A 22,550-nucleotide genomic window follows, 5' to 3' on the forward strand; every position below is an offset into this window, starting at 1 on the left:
AAAAAATGTCAGCGTTTCTCCCTATTCCCCATTAGGTCTGGTTTCAAAATACGGATGTCTTTAAAATCGAATTCCAGAAAAGTCAGCTGTTCTTGCAAGAACACATTGTTTGCAACAAAAGGTTTTATTGAAGAGCGCGAAGGTAATGTTGAACAGCCTCACGCAGATGAAGGCCCTGCAGGGAGGGAGAAGAAGAAGAATTAACATGTATTTGTATTGTTGTATGTATTTTTGCCCTTTTTTTTTTTTTTTTTAATGTAGTTTTGCCCCCACTGATCGTGTTTTAATTTCCCTTTGAAGCTCTATAAAGAGGCGGGGGGGGGGGTTTATTAAAGACACTACTGAATGAAGTCCCAAAGCAATGTATGTGGTGGTCGCCCCTTTTGTTAAACCCGACGGGGCATGACTGGAGAAGCAAATGGCTTCCATATGCTGGGATACACAGCGTCAGCGGCTTCTTCCAGCAGAGCCCCGAGTAGTTATCTCGGGGCTCTCGCTATCACTTAGTTTTATGGTCTCACAGTCGTCCAATTTGATCACATTACCATATATCAGAGTCCCGCAACACAGGGTCTGCAGGTAGGTTTGCTCCTCGGTTAGTTCTATGATTCAGAATTTCTGAATACATCCTGCGATCATCTTCATAATTGATTGATTTGTTGATTATCTTTTCGGTTATTCTCGGTTGCATTGCATTAATCAATGTGATTAATTTACATCAGGAAACAATGGAAAACTAAGGTTAAAAATACGGTAAATCCTCATCAATGGTTATCCCAAACCCAATCATTTTTAAATTCCAGTAATTTCCGTTGATGAATTGATTATTTGATGAATCATTCACCCTTATTGAGACGGAATTAGCACTCATCGTTCAAGCACAAACTTAATTTTCATCAATATTGCGGTGAAAGCGAACCTTCATAGTCATTTAGTATAAAAACCACCACATGAGCTTCATTGGGGTTTATCCCAACTGACACCTGCGGAGGCTTGTTGATATTCCTTCTTGTTTTTAGACAGCTGGACTTCATCTTTCATAAAACATTGAATACAATCAAGTTTTTTTTTTCTTTTAATCATGTGTGCAAGGACAAAGCCCCGTTTAAACCTTTCGGAATTTGGGAAACGAAGGCAGTAGCAGGTCAAAGCAAGTATTCTTTGAGGACAATGCAACTCGCACTTAGCCCGGCAGACACCAATTATGCCAGCCAAGTGGTCATTCTCCGGACACTGTGTCAACGCCAAGTAATTGGCTGCACCTGTCTTTTGTCATCGTAAAACGACACTTTCTCAGGGAAAGGTTAGAGAGATCACGGAGGCTTTTCCATGCTGTTTTGTTTTGTTTTTCTTTTTTTTGTGTGGAGAAAAAGGCAAGAGATAATCCAGTTCTTGGCAACGGAACTGTGTGTGTTTTGGAACCGCTGGGTTTATAGATCCCCAGCCCACCGTAGCATGTCCACCACATATGGGTTACTGGTTCACTGGGAACAAGTCTGGACAGCGATGCCTGTGATGTGTGAGCTGGGCCGGGAGTCTTTAGCATGCGCATACTTTGAAAAGCAGAATCTCAGATGTGTCTGTTATCAGTGTGACTCGAAACTTCTTCACCTGCGATCTTTGTCGTGATTAACGTGCAATGTCAAGGCATTCATGGATGATTACCAATTTACAGATGGAAAATAGATCATTTCGTGACGGCCCGTTCCGCGTCTCGTGCAGCACCCAGAATGCAGAACAAACCAGTAAAAGGCGCTAGGTAGGTAAACCGTGGCAAAAGAAGCACTGCGTGGGTTATGTGTGGAGCGGTCCGGGTCACTCTGCACAGTCATGCAAATTCCTGCGTTTGAGGTCAGATTCCTCCGCTGCAGCTCACAGTTCATCTTGGCTAATGCCCGAGCTGTGGAGTGCTCCCTCGGGGGCGGGAGGGGGGGGGGGGGGGGGTTCATCCATCCATCCATCCAGGGGGTTCAAACATCCAGCCATCCAGCCTTCTTGTTATTCTAGCACATTCATCCAGCTCACTTGCTTGGTTATAAATGTGGTTTATGTCCAGGCTACGATTGGTGGCTGTTCCGCAGACTGATGAGTGCTAAATTATGTTAAGGTGTGATATCTCGCTACTCCAGCCCTGGCTACTTTTGACCTCACGCATAGTCACTCAATCACTTACCAAATTTACACTTGGCATTAAATAAGAACGTAAAACGAGAAAGTGAGCCTACAACCCACAATCATCATTATTTTTACGTAGCTGCACCTTTGGGTCGTTCCGGCAGCCCTGCCAACCGTCGGGATAAAATGCAATACCTTGATTCATTACTTCCTAGTCACCTGCCACTTCTTAATATTTCTCGGTGAAGCGTTCATCATCCACAGCACTCGCGAGTCTTAGCTTTTAGAATTGTCCACATAAGAGACGCTGGTTGGCAGTCTGCGCCAAAGAGGAGTTTTCTTTGCTCCGCGCAGGGGTCTATAATGTATGGAGATAATGTGTGTACTGTTGCTTTGGCTGCGTTGGGCTGTTCGTTTGCCAATTCATGACAACATCTGGGCTCCATTGATCTTTCCGCCTGGCCTTGTTAGGAGACGCCAGCCGCGGCCCTCTCTCCGGCTCACAGGTGGAAAGGTCTTTTTTGAATAGCGGACATTGTGCTTGGAAAAGCGGTAATGAAGGGATTGGAAGAGTGGGTGGATAGATGTCTGTTCTCCCTCCCCGCTGAAGGAAAGAGAACGCGAGTCGCAGACAGAGGGAGCCCTCTGGAACACCTCCAAAAACAGCTCTTTCACCACTCTTTTCAAAGGCTTAGATTGCCCCATTTTAATATTGTGGTGTTAATATAAAGGCTTTGTTCCCAACTATTCATTTTTGTTGTATGTCTTCGCTAAATAGCTACTTTAACCACCACATATTGTCAAATGGACCTTTTCTTTACCAATTCTTCAACTGTTAAACTAAACTTCAGAGCATTATTTGAAAGTTTTGACGCTGTGATTCTTTTGGTAATTTTTTTAAACACAAGTCTGTGTTTTGTGTTCACTATTGTGATACATATGAAATGTTTGCATTTTATGCAACCAGGTCAGTGGGATCAATGTCTGGTATGAATATTTGTTCCGCTGAAATAATATTATTTGCCAATATCTATGTTTCAAGGGTTTCAAGGATGCAGAAACTCATGCCATTAAAAGAAAGCAGATTAAACTCGAAAACTCAAATATTTATGCCTATTGCATGCATAGGACTGAGGTGATTCCAGGTATGCTGAAACAAAAATGTCGAAGGCTCTCGGAGGAATTTGCTGAGCCCCAAGGTGTGCAATAACAGGTGTTGTCGGGTCTTTTCCTGTCCTTTCTGGCCTCTCTCTCTTTATTGGCACTGGGACTGTGGAGCCAATTGTTTGGCTGTTGCCTTGGATATGTCTCTCTTGTTTTCCAAATGGCAGCATGTCAAGACAGGCAGAAAGGGATCGCTCACTCAAAAGGGTTCCTCGCGGTGCAATCTATTTTCTTTCTATATATAGGCCTCCCCTTCATCACAACTTTAAAGATGTCTGTCCTGCATACAGGGCCTCCCCTATGGAACCGTATTAAATATCTGATTTATTTCATGGTGAGCAATTACAAAGACATCTTCTTTGAGATAATAATTCTTCAGACAATTTGTTATTGATAAATGAAATGAAACAACAAATATAGTGCTAAAGCGGATGAGATATTTACAGCTTTAAATATGGACATTATAGAGCTTGTGGCACTTAAAGTTATTCCCAGCAGCATCCAACCCTGACATGCTATTTGTTTACTTAAAAGTCTGCATTGCCATCTGATGGATCTGTGCCCTTGAAAAAACAGGAGACAAAATAAGTAAATAAACAAATGTGGACAAGTGAGGTGCAGGTGCTGCCGGTGAAATCTACCTGATTACAATTTCAAACATTGCAGAAGTACATCATTATCTATGATGTACTTCTGCAATGGTGGTCGTTAAGGTCTGACAACAACTCTTAGTTTACTTTTTACTATTTACTTTCACAAGATTTTATTTATTTTACATTGTTTGAGGTTGGCATCTGGGCTTACTGCTCATCGATCCTGGCGAGGTGTACAGCGAACATAAGCATACTTAATGTTCCATAAATATGAAAGTGATGAGCGCAGCAAGCAAGAAGGAATCAAAGGAGGTAGGATAAGAGGAATTAGCTCGTTATATAGGCCGGCCCATAAGGGCGTGGCAGCATGTGGCGCCGTCGAGTTGACTGATAGAACTAGCTATGCATCATTTAACACAGTCTATACCAGAATACAATCCATGGATATATAATAGATTGATTTTCTACTTTTGATAATACATTTTTTTGTCTGTATTTTGGGAATAAAGAATTCTGACGAAAGTTTTATGGACTTTTAACACAGTAACAGTGATTTTCATGAATTTTCAACATGTGATTAATCACAGTTAATCAAGGAAATTTTATGATGAATCACAATTTTAGAAATGAGCCACTTGCATACACACATACAACATTAAGTTCCATGGGAGTCAATATTTGCTGATATTTGATGCCTCAAATCTGCCCTTGGCAGACATCAGAAAACCATTTAAAGGTTATATGAGAGTTGCAAAGTGAAAAACAAAGGAATGAAAGTGGCAGATAAAAAGAAAAGAAAGGATAATAAGACTGTCTGTTCGGAGAAGCAGATGTAACACACAAAGGCAGCCATTGTTTGGTCTGGAGATGCCTTGCATGTTTCTGGGCCTTGAGCCCAGACTCTGCAGCTTACCTGTGCTTTATGGCTCCACGAGAAAATTGGACCCAACAGAACTGTCAGGCAGTACGAAAATATTATCATTTCCTAACACAACATATCTGCTCTCTAGCAGGCAGAAGTCTCAATCACGTGGGGAAGGCGGGTGGGGGGATACTAATAACAACGATTGACGTTGCTGCCACTTGCTTCTGACGTAAAGCATCTCACCTTGCTTGAGCTGAGTTTTGGGTCACCTGCCAAAAGGGAACTTAACTCACATCCACGAATCTGTTTCTTGGCCCGCCTCAGCCATCTTGCCGAAAGCTTGGTGACAGGAATACGACATCAGCAGTCATCTGTCTTATGTGTCGTATGTGTAAAGTCTGATTAATTCTAGTGGATCTACTTTACCCATCAACTACCACATCTTAAACCGATAACAATTTCAGCGCCATACGGTCACATTAATTCCATTCTTTAGTGCTTCCACACCAGGGGTGTTCTACAGTGATCCTTAACCAGCAAAATATAGGGATTGTTCTCCCTGCAGGGGGCTCTCTGGCCGTGCATCCATCCAACCGCAGTATTCCCTCTAACGCTTCCAGGACCACCAGACTGCCAGGGAGCGAGCTTCAAAACTCATTCTAATAAGTGCCATTACATTTATTGGAGAAAAGCAAGCTGTTAATGTACATTCTTCGTTCTCTTGTATACAGTGTTGTTTTATATAACCGCACACACTCACACTCATTAGCCGCGAATACAATGTTTTGAAAAGTTGCCGTATATCAGAACAATTGTTTGTTTGTCAAGGCGAACTACAATAGATGGCCGACGTGGAAAGTTTGAAATGGACGTGCATGCTTTCATGCCGCTGCGACATAGCGCGGCCAAAAATCTGTTTATTCAACTTTTGACGAAATGTATTCACGATTTTTAGACTTATGTCAACATTGAGTTCTTTCAGCTCCATCTGCTAACCTTTTCTGTGCTTAGTCTACTCCTTTGGTGGAGTTGCTTGTTGTCTATACTACGTGTAATTGCTTAGTCTGTAATAATTATGGATGCCTGTTAAGTTGCCTACTTGAGACCCGCTTCTCCCTCCATAGTGATGAACTGCGGAAAGAAGCACGCCAGTTGAAGAAGGAGCTACAGGCCATAAAGCAAAGAAAAGAGGAAATTTTAAAACCTGCAGAAAATGAAGCCATAGAAGGTACGTACAAAGCTTCCATTTCCCAATATCTGCAGGTTAATGCGTATGGTTGGAAGATGCTTTTAGTTTGTCTACTTAGTCATTTTAAAAGGTGTTATTGTATAAATAATTTGACAAAAATAAAGCTTTTGTAACTTAAGTGTGGACAAGACTCCAGTCCTTGCCACCAGAGCAGACAGCCCTCTGATTTAGTTTGCATGTTTTCTGTTCGGGTCTGCATTTTTGTGTGTAAACTGGCAAAAGAAAATGTGTGGGCAACAATTGGGAAAAAAGAGTGGATGTCATAGTTATTGTCAAACCCCTTTGTGTTTTTGGTAGCGTTTTTAGCCTCTCCACATTGCAACCCTGCAACCTGTCATTGTTTAATCAATGTTTATTGTTGTTGATACACTACTTGATGTCGAAACACATATTTGACAATTCTGAAAAACCACTATTGCTCAAGGTTGGTCCAAACATGGCTGCAGGGGTCCGGGTAGTGGCAACAATGTTGAGCAACAATGTGAAATGGTCTCTATATATACACCAGCCTTACTGTGGGGTCACCACGGCATTCGCTGAAGATAATTATGGTCTCACTTCGTATGCTCTGCTTGCAGTTCCACATCTGGTAAAGTGTCTAGGATTTTCAAACAAATGGAGTCCAATACCATGCAAATAATTCCCTTGGTTAAAATAATTTGGAATATTTGATATGACATTTTGGGGACTTAATTATGAGCGATTTACCATGATATTTGAGTGAAGAGAGATTTTCTTTCAATGCATAACTTGGATACAGTTGAACCTCATTAAAAATTTTCCATTATATACTCACTCAACATTACAGTGCTTAAACTCCACCAAGCCAGTGGACAGAGTAACATAAACAAACTCACTCTCTGAGGACTCTGACTAATATCAATACACACGTGTGTGTGTGTGTGTGTGTGTGTGTGTGTGTGTGTGTGTGTGTGTGTGTGTGTGTGTGTGTGTGTGTGTGTGTGTGTGTGTGTGTGTGTGTGTGTGTGTGTGTGTGTGTGTGTGTGTGTGTGTGTATATATATATATATATATATATATATATATATATATATATATATATATATATATATATATATATATATATATATATATATTTGTATGTATACCTGCATGCCTGTGGTATGTCATAGAATAAAGCAAAGAAACTATGAAAAGAGATAAATTATTGCTAAAGAGATGAATTATATTCTAAAATGGCCTGGACAGATTTGTTGGTCCCCCTTAGAAAAGATTATAAATAATTAGATTATAGTGATATTTCAAACGAACTGTTTTCTTTAATTGGTATCACACATGTCTTCAATCTTATAATCAGTCATTCAGCCTACTTAAATGGAAACAAAAAGTAGTCACTTTGCTGTTTGGTATCATCGTGTAACCACACTGACCATGGACCAGAGAAAGCAAAGGAGAGGAAGTTGTCTAAGGAAATCAGAAAAAAAATGATAGACAAGCATGTTAAAGGGGCTATAAGAGCATCTCCAAGCAGCTTGAAGTTCCTGTGATCACAGTTGCAAATATTATTAAGAAGTTTAAGGTCCATGGGACTGTAGCCAACTTCCCTGGATGCGGGCGCAAGAGGAAAATCGACCCCAGATTGAACAGAAGGATAGTGCAAATGGTAGAAAAAGAGCCAAGGACAACTTCCAAAGAGGTACAAGCTGAACTCCAATGTCAAGGTACATCAGTGTCTGATCGCACCATCCGTCGCTTTTTGAGTGACAGTGGGCTCCATGGAAGAAGTGCCCAGGAGGACTCCACTTTTGAAAGAAAAACATAAGAAAGCCAGACTGGAATTTGCTAAAATGCATATTGACAAGCCACAATGCTTCTGGGAGAATGTCCTTTGGACAGATGAGTCAAAACTGGAGCTCTTCAGCAAGTCACATCAGCTCTATGTTCACAGATGAAAAAATGAAGCTTTCAAAGAAAAGAACACAATAACTACTGTGAAACATGGAAGAGGCTCTGTTATGTTTCGGAGCTGTTTTTCTGTGTCTGGCACGGGGTGCCTTGAATCTGTGCAGGGCACAATGAAATCTCAAGACTATCAAGGCATTCTGGAGCGAAACATACTGCCCAGTGTCAGAAAGCTCTGTCGCAGTCGCAGGTTTTTCGTCCCCCAACAGGATAATGTGGGGGACGGTAGCTCAGGAGGTAGAGCTGGTCGTCTAGTAATCGAAACATTGCTGGTTCGATCCCAGGCTCCTCCTGCTAGCATGCTGTAGTGTCCTTGAGCAAGACACTTAATCCCTAATTGCTCCTGATGACTGCGTCCGTCGGTGTTTGAATAATTGTAAGTCGCTTTGGATAAAAGCGTCTGCTAAATGCAATGTAATGTAATAATGACCCAAAACACACCGCTAAAAGCCCCCAAGAATGGATAAGAACAAAACATTGGACCATTCTGAAGTAGCCTTGTTTGAGCCCTGATCTGAATCCTATCGAACACCTATGGAAAAGCTGAAACATGCAGTCTGGAGAAGGCACCCTTCAAACCTGAGACAGCAGTTTACTCAGGAGGAGTGGGCCAAACTACCTGTTGACAGGTGCACAAGTCTCATTGAGAGCTACAGAAATCGCTTGATTTCAGTGATTGCCTCTAAAGGTTGTGCAACAAAATATAAGGTTAAGGGTCCCATCACTTTTGTCCATGCCATTTTCATTTGTTATATTATGTAAAATATTCTGTCAATCAAAAGCAAGGTCTGATTTCTATTAAATATGGAATAAACAATGATGGATGCCAATTACTTTTGTTTGTTTAAAGTTATTTCAGAGAAAATTGTGGGTTCTTTTTTCGTCGAAGGGTACCAACCAATTTGTCCAGGCCATTTTAGAATTTAATTTATATTTTTAACAATCATTTATCTCTTTTCACAGTTTTTTTGCTTTACTCTATGACATACTAAAGGCATGCAGGTATACATGAGAACATTGCTTTTAATTTCATCACTTTTCAGGAGGAATGAAGCGCTGTTTCAATGAGCTGTAAGGGTACCAGCGCGTGTGTGTGTGTGTGTGTGTGTGAGTGTGTGTGTGTGTGTGAGGTGTGTGTGTGTGTGTGTGTGTGTGTGTGTGTGTGTGTGTGTGAGTGTGAGTGTGTGTGTGTGTGTGTGTGTGTGTGTGTGTGTGTGTGTGTGTGTGTGTGTGTGTGTGTGTGTGTGTGTGTGTGTGTGTGTGTGTGTGCGCGCACTGTATATGAGTGTGTGTCTCAAACTGCTTCAACTTCAATAAATTAATTTTGCAAGTTTTCCAAATGATCTCCAATAACTTGTGGAACCAACGACTCATAGAAACAATTTGTATTTGACACCCTAAATGGTATGGAAATGTTCCTAATATTCCTTACTAGACAATTTATGTGTTTATGCTTTTGGTGTTTTTATTTTACTGCTATCTTGTTAGTCTTAAATTTTGTAACAAATAGATGTTTGAAAAGCAATTTACCTTTGATAGACCTCATGGTATTGTCTCACTTCCAATAATGTCTTAATTAACATAATTCAAGTACTTTGCCAGGGGAAACACCCTTTCCAAAATAACTTGAAATGGTCTCCTCATTGCTAATAGCGTCTGGTTCATATTATTTTCAGCAATATGATTGTCATTTTGTTAATAAGTGAAATGTATTGATTGTGTTACAGTAGCCTCACTATTGTCAATACATTTTGTATTAAATAGGTTAGTATTTTCATTTGCCAACGGCAATTTGAGTTACTTCATGTTATTTCAAATTGTTTTGTTAGGTAGTGGGTAATGACCACAAAACAAAAGCTAAACGAAGGTATGTATTGATTAATGAACTATAATGTCGCCTGCGTGCTCCTGCTACTTTGACTTTTCTTGAAAAATTGTCTATTGTTGACAGGTGAAGGGCAACCCCTTCATTCTTGTCCACAGCCACCCCAGTTGCCACAACAGCAGCTTGATTTGTAGTTCTCTTAAGCCCAGGTAACAGAAGAGGGGAGGAATGTAGTTAGAAAGGCCATCAAACTCAAAGATAGTACTTAGTGACAACAGCTGGAGAAGGTGATGTGTTTCTTATGCAGAACCCCAGGGCACCATCACTCAGTATCCTGCATGTCACAAGCTGTAGCTAGGAGGGAGACCACAAAAAGGTGAATGGAGGGGAGATGGAGGGAGATCGCTTGTTGCTCTCATAAATCAAAGGATGAGAATTGCTCCTCAATCAGCAAAGCGGACTTCAGTGCTGGCTCGAGCCAAGTGGAGAAAATGCGTAAGGGAATTCCTGTAATTGTTCAGTATTTGTAGTATCCATAACGCAAATGCCTTGTGAAACGAGTAATTGCATGGTTTTCTGCACTTAAATAATAGTTATCCACCGTGTGACGGATTTTGACCCATGTTATGTCCTTCATCCTCATCCCAAAAGTGTTAGCAGTGAAATGATTTCAAGTTGAAGCATATTAAACATTTTCTGTTGAATTTACAAACATGTGTCGTCGAACCACTTGTCCTCGTACCTGTGAAAGTACAATGCTTGCCAATAACATTACTTAGTGTTTAATGATTGTATTAGTTGGTAAATAGGAATTACACCCACCCACACACACACACACACACACACACACACACACACACACACACACACACACATTTTGTAGCTAAGTGTTTTGCATAGGATTTCTGTCCTTATGTAGAATCTTGGCAGCTTGATGTTACTTATGCAAATCTTGTTTTTGTACTCCGAGCATTAGCCTGCTTTCTTAAACTCTTGCAACAACTTTGATAAACGGAATGTTTAATCCTTGTAGGTTATATTAAGTACACTGCAATGGTACAAGTTTGCCTGAAGCCAAACTTGTACCGTTGCACTGTGCACAATTTCCTAAAAATCGTTGTGCTTTTTGCTTTACTTGAAAAATGTCTTGGCTCAAAGTTGTATAGAATGAATGTATAACCTAATACATTATTGTTATCTATTTAAAGAGCATAGTTTAGGCTTCAGATTTTACTATATATATTACCTGTTATACACCTTTCCAAAAGATGGAATAGTCTGTCATAACTATTATTTGTACACACAAATCAAACGATAGTGATGACAATGTTCTACTGTTAGCAGTTATGACATTTAAATATTGCCGCCCGTGATAATTTATTTGGACTGCAGGGCTACATGACCTCATTTGTTTTGATGAGCTTGACTAATGTGTCAAAGCTACTATTCATATTGCCACAGCATGACTTTTCAGGTGTAGCTTTCCTCCAGCTTGTGTGTGACATCACACTTTGTTGTGGAAAAGAAATGTGCCAGCAGCCAGCAGACTGCTGTCGCTGTCTGTCACTGTGTGACCTCACAGCCTAGATGCCGAAAACTCAAAGGGGACCTATTATGCTCCTTTTTACACCTGTTAATATAGGTCTCTGAGGTCCTCAAAACATGTTTATGAAGTTTTTTGCTGAAAATACCACTCAAATTATGCATTGGAGCTATTTTGACATGCTTCTAAACCCGGACTATTCCAAAATGGGCTGTTTCAGTGTGTAGCTTTAATTGTGAATGAGCAGCCAAGCCCCTGGTTCTAAACCAATGGGTTTTGAGCACAAGTTCTGGGTTCTGTGAGCCAATGGGGTTTCAGCTTTACTCTGGGCTCTGTTTTATTTACTCTGTAAACTTTCACTGATTTCACCTCATCAGTACACTAGAATATCTTTCCGAAGAACTTTGAGGTGAGAAATAAGCAATCCAGTTGCTGAATCTTGACTCATATTAGATATACTAGACCTAATTTAAAACTTTGTTCCGACTTAGGTTGCCGTGCTCCAGGCTTGTGGGAGACACACGAGACTCTTGCATACAGGGATTTTTTTGTTTCATGTAAACGTCTTAAAATAAAATAAAATAAAGAAAAGAAAATAAATAAATCTACAATAAAACACACACAATTTTTATTGGTTTTGTTTAGGGAAACGCACAGCAGATCGGATGGAGCAGTTGACCATGTAAAGAAATCCATGACATGCTGACAACAACTCGTGCAAAGTAGAAAAAACCTTTGAAAACTGAGCGTTCAGCGCGGTCTGAAGCCCGAGAGTTTTGTTCACAGCGATTACTTTGTCGTTCGTTTACCTCAAGTCGCCAGCTCGCTGTACTGTTCACACTAGACAACTTTCTGTCTTGTGATCGGGAATCTTGAAGTCGTTGTGGTTTCACACTACATGACTGATTGGCAACAGGGCGTCACACTTTAAAGCGGACCTATTATGCTCCTTTTAATTAATTTTTGTTAATATAATGGTGTCAATATATGGTAATATATGGTCTCTGAGGTCCCCAAAACATGTTGAAAATACCACTCAGATTATGCATTCGAACCACCCTGTCTGAAAACAGGCTGTTTTAGTGGGAGAAGCCACCATTCAGAGGCCCCTAGCTCTGTGAGCCAATGGGGTTTGAGCTTTACTCCAGGCTCCGTTGTATTTACTTGGTAAACCTTCACTAATTTCACCTTATCAGTCCATTAAAATTCGTTTCTGAACAAATTTGAGGTGAGAAACAAGCAATCCAGTTGCTGAATCTTCACTCACATAAGATGTACAAGGTCTAAGTTACTTCCGACTTTCACAACGGTGTCCTGACCAGCGCGGCGCTTGGAGCGGGGCTTGCAGTTTTTGTTGTTTCATTCAATTACAGAAAGTCGGAAAATAAAATAAATACATCTACGGTTTGGTTTCGAGAAACGCGGAGAGGATCGCACGCTGTAGCCTACACTACAGTCCTACCGTGGACATACAAAGAAACACAGCAGAATTAATTATGAAATGCTCACATTTCCCTCTTTAGCAATTTTGTTATGGACAGTTGATATTAATTCTTAATCTTTTCAAAGATTTGTGGTGGTCAGAGTGCTTCCCATGGTTACTCAGATGGGGGCCAGTTCTAATTCTACTGAAGTGACATATATTTCTGCAATGGCGTATATTAGGGAAGCAAAGCTGAACAGCTCATTTTAGGACATGTTTTCTGGAACAGCTCACACAAAAACTCACTGAGTTATATTTTTGTACTGTTTATGTGTTAGTAGCCCCATCAGAGACCCCAATGTATGTGCACAAGCACTGGAAAAGTGAGTTTTGCATAAAAGGTCCCCTTTGAAAGATCTTTCACCAGGAGGAATTCCAGAGTCTGTCGGGTCTCCAAACTATGTTTTGTCACAAAAACACACATGAGAATTGACACCGGAAATATTTTTTGTTAGATTCTTGATCAATACGAATAAAAGCAGCATTTAAATAAGAAATATACTAAAAACCCAGAGTAGAAAAGTAAAATAGTTATGTTGTTGGTTTCTGGCTGCTGCTCCGTGTACTCTCGTCTCCTTCTCGACCACCGAAAAAAATGAAAAAATGCTCAATCTTAGAGTATCACACACAGAAATCCTAAAATTATGTGGACAATATTATTGGCATCATTAGAAGTTGTAAGAAATCATTTCATTTCAAACAGGTTGTTCTCCTTTCAATTTTTCATGAAGTCACAGGAGACTGCAATCTATTAATCATACTCATTAAACAACAATCTCAAGCCTACAAGTCCCTCTCCAGAGGCCTTGATCTTCCTCTGTCCGCCCAGGCACAATGTCATCATGACGATTGAGGCCCACGGCACCGACCTACCTGAACATGGCCACAAGACAGAAGTCGATCAAAGGATTGTTCAAATGGTGGAGAAAGAACATCGGACAAAAACAGATGAAATTCAGATTCTAATTTTGAGATTTGGATAGAAATTGTGCGTGGCATCGTGAAATCAGGAGATCACAAAATGTTAAAACCCAGTGTCAGAAAAACGTGCCGTCTTCTCCGAGGGTCACGGTCTCATCCAGCGGTGACTGACCTGAAACAAACTTTAAAAAGCACCCGGGAATGGTTTGTAACAATTTGCTGAACTGTTTTGAATTGGCCGACGGTGAGATCTAATTCCCGTTGAGCGCTTGTGGAGAGATGGGGAAACGGCAGATGGGAGAATAATCGGAGAGAACTGGAGCGGTTTGTGAAAAAGGATGGGCCAGACTGCCAATGGAGAGGTGTAGGAATGTCATTCATGCCTATAGGAAGCGCTTGATTGCAGTTATTTTCTCATAAGGTTGTGCTACCAATTCTCAAATCGAGGGTGTCAATTTTGTCGACCGAGGACGACCTCATTGCTAAGAGAGAGAGAGAGAGAGAGGCACAAGAAGGCTGAGCTGGAGGTTGCCAAAACACACCTGAACACGCCAAAAATCCTACTGCGAGAATGTCCTGTGGACAGAAGAGACCAAACTAGAGCCTTTTGGTAAATCAGTGTTTAGAGAAAATAGATTAAACCTTCAAAGAAAAGAACACTGTCCCAGCAGTCAAACATGGAGACGGTTCAATGATGTTTTAGGGTTGCATTGCTGGCTCTGCTTCTGGATGCTTTGAATCTGTGCATGGCATCATAAAATCAGAAGATTACACAGGTATTTTGGATCGTAATGTTGAACCCAGTGTCAGAAATCTGCGTCTCCAAAGGTCATGGGTCATATAGCAGGGCAATTACCCAACAGGATAAAGGATATATTAAGTTCTAAATCAGAAACAATGTTTCTGTACTATTAACAGTGAAATAAAGAATTAAAGACCAAATGCTTGTCTAAATACTGTCCATTTCAACTTATTGTTTTATGCAAGGGTGCCAATATTTTCGACCATGTCCGTGTCTATTTACCCATTCCCTGACTTGAGAGTTGAGTAAGCTTCCCTTTGGTTATACAATAGCCGCAATATGTAGGTCACAAAATTGGAACTAGTAAGGCTCCACGCAGAGCATGTCAGTCAGAGATGAAAAGAAACAGCTGTTTTTGGCACAGTTTTTCAGTTCTCATATTGAGACGTCTCCCATCATGTATGACAGCCACAGTGACTGTTGACAAGCCTGACTTTCTTTCATTTTTTCCAATAGATCATGTTTTGTCCAAACTGGTAACCGTTTGTCAGGTGGCTAAAGCAATATAGTGGTAGTGGGGGATTTCTTTTTCCTCCTAATACGCTGACCCGGCTCAAAAAAAACATTGAAACCACATCACTTTTCATGTGGCAAAATCCAAAGTGTAGGATGGTATGTTAGTAGTTTAACATCCAATTGGTAGAACTAATTCCATCCTAAAATTAAAACATTTTAATATTCTACCAAAAAGATCATTGCATGACGCTTCAAAAGTAATTTTACCCCACAGAAAACCTCAAGAGCCGAGTGACCTCTTGGCCTCGGCTGCAGCATCCTGAACGTGTTGGAGAAACGAAAACGACCCAGTGTGATTTTTCGTTGTGATGGATAATGTACCTGGCGAAATAAAACAGATTCTGATTCTGATCTACCTTTGCCATGTCACTTGTGTGTCTTCAGCTGAGAAGAAGCCATCCAATGAGGCTGTTGCTGAGTATCTGGAGGGGCGGAAGAAGTACGAAGAGCTTAAAAAGCAGAAGAAGAAAAGGGGTTCGGGACGGGAAGAACAGGTATCATAACTTGGACGGCTGTGGTTTATTTCAGTGGGCAGCTGAATTGATCTGTTCCAAGAACAAAATCTCCTGTTCCATAACTAAGATGTGCTTCTTTTTTTTTGTTTGAAAGACTATGGCCCTCCTGGATCGCTTTAAGTCCAAGCTTTCATCTGCCATCAGTGAAGCCCCAGAGGAGGAGATCGAGGAGCTGGGAGAAGATGATGACAAAGGATGGTCAGTCAGCTCCTTATCACTCTGGGTGTTGTTAGAAATAATGATTCATTACTTTTTTTTTTAATGTTATTATTAATATGTTTGATGTTTATCCCACATACACAAACAGAAGCACCTACCAATTTTGCGGTGTAGGTCACCCGTTGCCTTCAGCAACAGTTGCATTCCTTGCTGGACTGCTGTCATGTCAAGTCCTGAACAGTGGGGAAGTCTGATTCTTCCAAAAGAACAGCCTCCAGTCCTTTAAGGGTGTGGAAATCTACTTTGCTACAGAACTTTCGATGAAGGTTCAGATCAGGTTACTGGGGAGCCCATGGAAGGAAAGTGCATCCTGGTGTTTGTTCATGAAAACACTGTTGAATTTGTTTTCCGGTGTCTATTGGGGTGTTATAACCCTGGAATATTTAACCATCAGTATGGGAACAGTGTTGACAGCATGGACTTGTAAAATGGCCTGTTAGGCCTCTTATATGCTCTATGCAAGACGATCCGCCTCACTACACAAGGAGTGTTTCTCGCATACTTGTGTGGCAAATGTGTTCGATTCCTCACGTTTCCTATAGAGGCGCTAAATACAAATACTACTCAACAAAGGACACAGCTGAAGAAGTAACCGTTTCCCGGTAAACAAACTGAAAGGCCATTGCAGTAGCAGAAGACTCAGGAAAACACTCATCTGTGGAGACACCGTGCCTCCAATGCATTCCGACAGAAATGCAGTAAATAATGCATGGAGTGACATTGCCAGCTGTTATAGAACCATGCAGAGCAATTATTGGACACAATGAGCTCCTTACACCAGTTATGTCATTATATGTAGGCCTCCGATACAACAGGTTTCAAAATGGTAAAATGGTTTTTGAAGCTCATGACGTGTAGTTTGTGTGTTGAGACCGGTTCTCAAAGGTGCAATTCCGGGGTTGTTTTTGAGGCTATACATTTGTGCCTTTTATCCACTATCCTAATAAGTGTCAGTCCGTCTGGTCTAGCTTTGACGGGACTCTCACCACTTTGCTAAAGCAGTTTGTCCACGTTTGGCATATTCTCTCATGGTTCTTGACTGTTACCCTTGGCACATTAAAATAACCAAAGTTTTTGTAACCGATGCACCTGCAATTCTGGCGCTGAATATTTGGCCTCCTCGGAACCCTTTTAGTTGGCTCATGTTGCTTTTGGACATGTCAAAGTGCCTATTGTCAGACCTGTTTTATATCTGAGGCTTACGTCTAGTTGACAATCACCTTGCAACTTCACGAGCCTATTTGTCAATTAGATCCAGTCCATCGTTTTTTTTTCTCTGCTAAACACTTAAGAGGCATTATTACAGTAGACAGAGAATCAGTGATCCACCATACTGCAAGATGCTTCTCAATTACTTTCCAACATTTGAACAACATAAAATCTCTCTTTCCACCGCCGAACACAAACCTCACCCGTGGTGATGAATGTATGGTAAAGTTCAAGTTGTGCTCGCATATGTCAAGTTGGGATTTCAGCCCATACCCACCAGATTGGCCATCAGGAAATCAGCCTTGACGCTGTGTTTTCCTCTCATATTCTGTTTTTCACCAAAGATCTCAAAGTAACTATATGGAGTAGGGGATTTGTAATGAATACCATGTGTTTGACTGTTGAGGAAAGTCACTGTGTGCGAGAGATTTAGAATAACAAAACCTGTAGTTGCTATTAGTCTCAAAGAGCCCCCTTGAAGTAGTCTGTCTGTGTGTGGGGGCCCTAATGAGTTTGAGTGAACTTTTGGCTGGCCTTTGGTGACTCTCCTAGCCGTAGACACCTCACTGCGCCGCTCCCGCCAGGTATAGGGCGGAGGGAAGCACTGGCGCAGTAGCATAGCAGTCCTACAAAAACACCAGTGGGACGTCTGTGCCACTCTAGGAGCACTGTGAACAGAATGTGGGTTACAACAGGTCAGACACTGGAAGTCAAGTCTGGGCCAGAGGAGGTAAACTATTCCATCTGTGTCTGTGTCTACAAACTCTCCCACTACTCCCCCACCCTCCCCACCCCCTCCCTTTTTCTTCTTGGCCTCTGTTAACACGCACGCTACACACAGTCTGCATTCTCGCTGCAAAGAGCCCCCCCGTTGCACCCGCCTACCTTAAATCCCACCCTTGGCTTACAGAAAAGGGGGGCGGAGGAAAAATAAATTCAGAAAAGGCCTCCACAGGCTTGCATCATGGTAGCGCAGAGGGCTTTTGATAAGGACGGAGGAGCAAATGCCTCCATTTCAGATTGCGTTTCGGGCCATAACCCAGGGCGATACGGCTGGCAGGCTGTCATCGCCAAGACTGGTAGACAAATTATCGGAGGCAGCCAGCTCACGCAGCGGGGCTCCTCGGGGCCTGGCAGAGTCTAGCCATGACATACTAGATGAGCTGTCACAATTTCTGCTGGCTTCAAATGAACATAGGAGGACAGAGGGAGTAGCACACACTGCTGAGCCAAAAACCAGACATACACAAAACCACAGGCGCGCACACACACATACCTACTACTATATGCACACCGCCACACTCTTAAGCCTGCGCATAAACTGCATGTTATGGTCGTCAAGCCAGGTTGCAGGTACAAATATTTGAAGTAAGTCAAATCGAAAAGAGAAGTAAGTTGTGAGGGTGATGTTAGGGCTAACGCCATACAGGCCCAGCTCCCCTCCTGTCTCCAACCTGGACCTGACCTGGACTGAGGAAGAGCCTAAAAAGGCCTTCATCTGAGGATCAGTGTCCCAGCAGCACTTTTCGTCCTCGATAGATCGCAGACGTCAACAGGTACTACACTGTACGTTATGTGAAGAGTTGTCAGTGGGACTCAATCTAGACTAGCATATGTCTGGTCGGGGGTTCTGGTCAGAATCCTAGAAGAGTCGTTGAAACATGGGAATCGGGACTGTCATTGTTACATTACCACAACAAAATAAGTTACATGGCACCTTGGTTTCCAGCTGAAGATTTTATTTTGGTTGCCAGAGCACTAATGAAGTGATTTTACTTGCAGTGTGATTAAATGTTTTCAATAGCAGACAAGCAGTCATGCAAAAATAACTAAATTGTAAAGATTGGTGGATTTAACAGCTATCTACTTTTTTTACATACATACGTAGTAAAAGAAACTCTAGAAGCACTGTGTGTATAAGAGCTAATCTCAATAATATATTGCAAAGATTATATAGGAACGGTAATTTAGTACTCAAACTCTTAAGGGGATGATTATTTAGTCTTCAGTTTGTCTATGCTGTGTATACAGGTACATAGTAGTTGCAACAACAGCCCTCATCTCTGAGATATCTTCTGTTTTCTTTTTTCATGAATTAAAATCCAAATGTGTTTTTTTCCCGACTTAAGACTTAGATACTTATTTTTTATTCATGTAGCTTCCTAGCTTTGGCCTTTTTATAATGGTATAGTCCTTATTGTAACCACCAAAACACTGTATGCCTGGCTTGCCGATCTCTTTTGTAAATGCATCTACTGTATTACCTCGCTATCAATACTGCTTCTTTAATACACGCTGCTGATCCTGCTCGTCAGGGCTTGCTTTTCTACAATTCATGTAGACACTATGACAAAATCATCACTAAATTGACCAGAAGATGGTACATTGGAGAGAACAGCTTCACCTGTACCTATAATACAACAGAAATATGTTTTTCATGCACTGTATGGACATCTAATGTGGTCAATTCCTTTTGGCACCATTGCGCGTCAGTCAGCTGAAGCTGTTGTCTCAATACTGGAGTGATTTACAAGATTCACTCAGGTCGACTCCCAATTATCCAAAAATATGGCATAGATTGAAAAATACTTTTAACATTACCCTGAGATGGGACGTTTTGTTTAATTTCTAAAAAAGACATCCGAGGAAAGAATAGTGTGTCAAAATGACTTTTTTGGGGAATTAATTCTGTTACCCGTTTTCAGATTCTGAAAACGTGGTTCCGTGGCAGAGGTCTGTTCCCCGCCGAGTGCTTTCTAGTCATCTCTCTGTTATCTCACCTGTCTTTGAACCGGGGTGAAGCTAAGCAATAAATACCGGTGTTGTGTCATAAACGAGACAGTGCCTTTTGAAACTGCAAAAGAAACCCCAGAAAAAACGCTTTGTGCTTTCTCAGCTAAGTAACTGAAGTGGTAATATATCAATGGCTCCAGTTCACTCAACTCTCAAGCAAATGGAAAATCTCCTTTTATGGATGAGCGGCTCTTTGTTCATTTCAGTTAAAACAGTGGATCAATTATGTTATCGGTGGGAAAACCAGCTGAAGGAATCGAAGGTAGAGTCCTGAAAATACGCCACCCTATGGTATGGGTGATTCCACGATAATGGTTACCATTCGGCCCTTGCAACTCTTCAAAATGAAACTTTATTTTAAATCATTTTCCAACATTAAATCGAAGAAAACATGCATTTAACCATTTAAAAATAATAATAATAATAATAAAAAAGTTTACCCATCTCGGGTAATGCTTTCTGTGCTGAACAGGGCTGTACTTTGACAATATCAGTGAAATGACAGAAATCAGAACAAGAGGACTTATGTTCCTTCTTCCCTTCAGGGTGTCATGTGACTCATGGAACATTCCAAATATTTCCTTGGGGTGGATGTGTTCAGGCAACAGGGTTGAGTGAATATTATGGGACACGAGTTAAATGTACCCTTTTCATAATTGATAGTGAATTACTCCCTAAAAAGGATGTTTCAAGCGCGCCATGAGATGGATTCACACAGATGGATTTGAAGGATGATACTTAAAGGTAAAGTTGGGTTACAGTAAAGTGGGTGGAGCCTGGCAGAAATGCTGTTTTCTAAGTATTGTTGGTAGTTTTTATTCATGGTTTAAGCTGTTTATCTGAAATGTGCATGGAGGTTGTTGTATACGACACACGTTACTGAAGTGTGAAAAGTATTTGACCTTTTCTTTACATGCATACTTTTATATCAGTGGGACACACAAGGCACCCCAATCGTGGAATCACCCTTATTATTTTTCGCCTAAACCGAATGTAAGTTGTCGACATTGCAGCGCTTCAAAACGCGTATGATGTAGTGTTTTCCTGCCTTTTGCTCTTTAAACAAAAAATAAACACTTCACTCTACACCTTGTGACCCTGTGCAAAGCACTTCAATATTAGTACATCCATCTCTCCATAGCTTTAAACCACTAAGCCAACCATGGCAACCACCGTAGACCATTTTACAACGTTGCGATAGCGTAAGCCCGCTGCTCATCTGGTGTTAGGGCGTGGCATCAACGGCAGTTTGTTGAAGCGGGTGTGGATGTGGATTTTTTGTTTGAGTTATTCTTTTTTTTAGTTCAACCTCGGCCCTCGGTTGGTTTGGGAAGTTGCCTCTTTACCTCCCGACACGCACTTGGCTCCTTTGCCGCAGGGCTTTGTTTCATGTGCATCGTTGGTGCCAAAAGGATCGGCTGAAGAAGAATACAGGAACACAATTCAATCAGGAAGCACATCGCCACAGACGAAGCCGTTTATTACGATCCAATGGCAAACCCCGGCCAAGCATTAATACCGATTCAATGGCTGGGGGCCTCGGGTGGGAAGATTTGTGCATTTGGCCACATTAGCGCACCATTAGTGTTCCCAAGAGCAGGGTTTTAAATACCTTACTGTGTGAATGTGTTTCTCAGAGGTCATAATGCCGTTAAGAATATTTAGGATTGCGTATAGAATCTGTGATCACTAATGTCAACACGTTCGCCCGAAAGGCAAAAGGACACCGTTTATTTGTTTTCTTAGTAAGCTACCCTCGGACAAAGCGGTAATCCTCGGAGGCAATAACTCTCCGGGCCGGTGATTTATCGGGCCAGAGAGCGCTCCGACGCTTCTCTTTGAACCCTCTCCGCTCTCTCTTCATCTGATTTAGGATGGGCCACGTTCTGCAGTTTGATGAGCAAACCAGAAAAGTCAAGGATGCCAACATGCAGGACGAGGACACGTTCGAGATCTACGACCCGCGCAACCCCGTCAACAAGCGGCGGAGAGAGGAGAGCAAGAAGATCATGAGGGAGAAGAAGGCCAAGAGGTGAACGGCCTCCCGGGGGGGGTCAGGGGGCGCGGCCCCCCCCCCCCTCCCCCGCCGAGCCGCCTGGCCCCTGGAAAATAGGTGCTCGCGCCGCATCCCGCCTCGCCGCTTTCCCACCGCTTCGAACCGCGTCGTTCCCTTCGTTGATGTGCGGCCTCGAACATCTGGATCGAGGACGCTGACCCAGAGTGTGTAATATCCCTGTCATCTCCAAAGGCCTTTCCCTCTGGCGGACGTCCGTTCGCTTAGAGTCGCCGTCGTCATCATCGTCATCATCATTCTCTTCTGTTGTTCGTGCTTTGTTTTGTTAAAATCCAGTGTTTGTTTGGCTTTTGTTTTCAAACCAATTTTTATTCAGACCGTGTCCCGTTTGTTGAGTCGGTTCCGTCATAATAAATTACACTTCTAAACCAGCTGCGAGTACTGAATAGTTTGATTTTTTTTTTTTTTTTTTATAAATAAAAATACTCCGTTCTTGGTACTTGGCGTCCAAATCCTCAGTTTAAAAGTCCGCCGCCAAAATGAAGCTCTCCTCCAACCACCAGCAGTTTTTCCGAGATTGACGGTCCAGATAACTCCACTGAGGTAAAAGACCAGTGAAGAATGTACCTTTTTTAAAGTGTTTTTTCTTTTCGTTCTTGTCCTGGTCTGGTCCTGCAAAGGTTCTATGCAACCCTTTCCCTTAACTTAAGCAGTTCTAGGTGCTATTTGGCCGGCACGCCGTATTTTACGGCTCTTCTGGGATCCTACTTAAAAAAAATTCATATGGAACAGGAAGTGGAGT

The 22,550-nt window shown here is 41.7% G+C and overlaps 1 protein-coding gene across 1 annotated transcript in view; it reads left to right on the forward strand.

The window, feature by feature from the left end:
* Positions 1–22,173, forward strand: part of cwc27 (CWC27 spliceosome associated cyclophilin) — a 31,435-nt gene extending 9,262 nt beyond the window's left edge. The window contains exons 11-14 of the mRNA XM_080017868.1: positions 5,862–5,965; positions 15,383–15,492; positions 15,608–15,711; positions 21,608–22,173. Of these exons, the coding sequence (XP_079873994.1) occupies positions 5,862–5,965; positions 15,383–15,492; positions 15,608–15,711; positions 21,608–21,770 (481 nt within the window). The 3' untranslated portion in view covers positions 21,771–22,173. The remainder of the gene's footprint in view (positions 1–5,861; positions 5,966–15,382; positions 15,493–15,607; positions 15,712–21,607) is intronic.
* Positions 22,174–22,550: the final 377 nt, after the last annotated feature.

The sequence above is a fragment of the Zeus faber genome (genome assembly GCF_960531495.2).
Source record: "Zeus faber genome assembly, chromosome: 17".
Classification (NCBI taxonomy): Eukaryota; Metazoa; Chordata; class Actinopteri; order Zeiformes; family Zeidae; genus Zeus; species Zeus faber.